Source organism: Tupaia chinensis, unplaced genomic scaffold, assembly GCF_000334495.1.
Source record: "Tupaia chinensis unplaced genomic scaffold, TupChi_1.0 Scaffold000632_1, whole genome shotgun sequence".
NCBI lineage: Eukaryota > Metazoa > Chordata > Mammalia > Scandentia > Tupaiidae > Tupaia > Tupaia belangeri.
In genome coordinates this window covers 532,810-536,200 of record NW_006160152.1, presented here as the reverse complement: position 1 = coordinate 536,200, position 3,391 = coordinate 532,810, and the positions used below count along the sequence as shown (strand labels likewise).

Here is a 3,391-nt window from a genome sequence, read left to right as displayed (position 1 = left end):
ATGCACACATGCCAGGCGTGAGTTTAAGCCACCAGGTCTGGGACTCGAACTGCAGTCGCCTACATGAGAATTCAGCAACGTAGCCGTTACACTAACTGCTGGTTCCCCCCAGAGGAGTTATGTTTAAGACAGTAGTTCTCCTGGCCCATCCTCCCAATTCCTTCCCTCCTAAGACACCGCTTGCGAGTTGGAGAAAGGCGTGCGTGAAGCTCGGCAGGGCACCGTGTCTGTGGTGAGGATCAGGCAGCCCTTCTTCAGGGTGGGGCTGGCAGGCAGAATCCAGGTTGTCACCAGCCACGTCTGCAAGGCGCTGTACCAGCAGAGCCCTGCCTGTGGCACAACGAGGGGACCATGGCGCTCCCCCCTGACCACTGCACACCACCGTCCCCAGTGCAGCTCCCAGGGCATATTGAGGGGCTGTTGCCATCACGCCACCTGCTGACCCTTGTGCTCTCTCTTGAGGGCTCCTTCCTGAACTTTCTGTACAGCCTTCCATGGTCTGCGTTTTCAAGGGTTGTTTATTTCATTTATTTTTTGTAATGAATTATTTTAGAATTTGCTATAAGCCACATACTCTCACCAGAGATAGGCAGAGAAGAGAGAGATACGGAAAGTGAGAAAGCAAAGCACCAGGTGCAGGACTCGAACTGTGGTCGGCCGTGTGGAAGTCCAGTGCCTTACACACCGCACCACCTGCCGGCCCCCACGCTGCTCTTTGAAAGCCCTAGCACAGATCTAAACTCACTCCCTAGAGCCTCACAATGCCAGGGCTGGACTGGGGCGAGGGGAGAGTGACGCCTGGGTGCGTGATTTGGAGAGGCTATCCCTCCCAGGAATATGGTAATAGGGCCAGCTGCTAAGCAGGAGAGCCCCCTTCAACTTAGCACACTGGGCCTCGGCCTAGCTCCCCCGTCCTCAGCCCTGGGCTCTGAGCCAGACAGAACTGGATCCTAGCACGGAGCACCAAGCCAGGAGACCCTCTTATTTCGTTGTGAGAACATCACCTTTCTCCTCAGCACTCCGTGTGATGCACATTGAATGCTCGATGCATGTGCGTAGTCATTATTTTTTAAAGTTTATATATTTGGGGCCTGGGACCAGCAGTTGGCGTAATGGCTATGTCACTGGACTCCCATGTAGTTGACCGCAGTTCGAGTTCCGTTTTTCGTTGGCTTAACCTCACGCTGGGCGCGTGTGCCCAAGATCCCGAGAGGAGAACGGAGGAGAAGGGATTGCAGCGTGGCCATACCCTCTGGGGGATGATTTCTCACTCTCTATCTCTCTGTCTTTCTGGTGAGCACCCGCACCCTATAGCGAAAATCTCTCCAAAAAAAAATAAATAAATAAATAAGAGAGAGAAACCATGTTGTGTGTGATAAATGTGTACAATAGTGAAATGTAAATCACAAATGAATAGTTAAATTTTTAAAAAGAACATATGGGACTAGCTGGTGTGGTAATGGTTAATGCAGCTGGATTCCACGTGTGGCCAACTGTGGGGTCCAAGTCTCAGACCTAGTGGCATGAAAAAGGGGAAGAAGAAATACACACACACACACACACACACAGATACATACACATATATTGGGTCGTCAGAAAAGTCATGATGCATTTTTGCATAGAAAAACAGAAAAATACTTCATGATTTTCCTGACCCAATACCTACATGAATCTGTATGTGTGTGTACATATATATGCATATGTATATGTGTTTACGCATACATGTAAAATAACTTCAAAGCATCGTATAGGTCAATCCCACATGGGCTCTAGCCGCAGCCTGTGGTCCGCATTGTCCCAAGCTGCCCCTTGGTGTGTGACCACACAAGGCCGTGCAGACCCGCGGGCAAGGCCAGGGCCTCCCACGTTGAAGAGGGTGTGTTTTGTGTCTCCACTGCAGGGATCGCTTACTTAGGAGGCGTGTGCAGCGCTAAGAAGAAGTGTGTGCTTGCCGAAGACAACGGGCTCAACCTGGCCTTCACCATCGCTCATGAGCTGGGCCACAAGTGAGTGTCGGACGCTGCTGCCCCGCCTCTGGGAACTCCTTCCCGAGTGCCTCCTGTCCCCATGGATTCTCTAACTCATACAGCGGTGCCGGGTGGCAGCTTTGCTTCTTCTGTCTACAGGACCTCGGCGGGGGCAGTAGGTGGCGTAGTGGTTAAGGCGCAGGGCTCCCATGTGGCCGACCACGGATCGAATCCTGGACAGAGTGGCTCGTGACTCATGTCAGATCCATGTGTGTGCCTTTCTCTCTCTGTCTCTCTTCGGGGAGTGTATGCACCCTATAGCCAAAAAAAGAAAAAGAGAGAGAGAGAGCGAGAGCAAAAGAGAGAGGAAGAAAGGGAGGGAGGAAGGAAGGAAGGAAGAAGAGAAAAGAAAAGAAAAAAGAAAAAGGAGGAGAAAGAAAGGAGAGAAGAGAAGGAAGGAGAGAGGGTAAGAAAGAAAAATTAAAAAGAAAAGAAAGAAAGGAGGAAGGAAGAAAAGAAAGTGAATGAATGAGGGAAAGAAGAGAGAGAAATGGAGGAAGGGAAGGGAGGAAGGGAAGGGAAGAGACAGGAAGGGAGGACGCAAGGAAGGAAGAGGCGCAGAGTTAGGAAGTCTTCAGCCCAAGGAGGGGCCCTCATGACCCTCATGTACTTCGGAGAGCCGTTACCAGCTGTTGTTTATGTGATCAAATCTGTGAAATGTTTCCTGGAGAGAGACACAGCCCAGCTGGGCCAGCCTCCCAGGGTCTCTTCCCTCCAGATGCCAGAGAAGGCCCCGTGCGTTGGAGGTCGGTGTCCAAGGTACCTATCGGTATTTGGCTTCAACGAGAAAGAGGAGATGCTAAAAATGGCTGTTCCCCTCAGGCCTGTGCTTTTGAGACTCAACCCTGATGGGTCCTAGGAAGGACTGTCCCTCGAGGTGGAGGGGACACTCTGGGCCACGCTGACTGCCTGTGGAGAAAAGCAAAAATAAAATCAAGCAATACCTGAGCCAGCAGGTAGCGTGGAGGTGAAGACGCTGGAACCCGCACAGCCTACGGCGTGATTTGAATCTTGGACCTGGTGGCTTGAAAAACACGTAGGGCACATGTGTGTGTGTGTGTGTGTCCAAATTCCCAAGAGGAGAATAGAGGAGAAGGGATTGCAGCATGGCCATCCCCTCTGGGGGGTGATTTCTCTCTCTCTCTCTCTCTTTGTCTCTCTCTGCTGAGCACACATGCCTTCTAGCAAATTATAAATAAATAAATACATAAGCTGACCTGGAGGATGCAGGGTGGTGCCCGGCCTATTGGGCATGCAGGTAGCCATGAGCACAGAGCTTGGGCAGTGGCTGTCCCGGCCTGGGAGGTCCACACTGGCTGCTCTTTCTGGCACGGATCTGGGCCGGTCTTATTAGGGGATAGTAG

General features: G+C 51.6%; 1 protein-coding gene across 1 annotated transcript in view; it reads left to right on the top strand.

Annotated features, from left to right (window-relative positions):
* The window catches only part of ADAMTS17 (ADAM metallopeptidase with thrombospondin type 1 motif 17), a 269,537-nt gene that overhangs the window by 114,787 nt on the left and 151,359 nt on the right, over positions 1–3,391 (top strand). Inside the window, exon 10 of the mRNA XM_027776149.1 lies at positions 1,901–2,006. Within this exon, the coding sequence (XP_027631950.1) occupies positions 1,901–2,006 (106 nt within the window). The remainder of the gene's footprint in view (positions 1–1,900; positions 2,007–3,391) is intronic.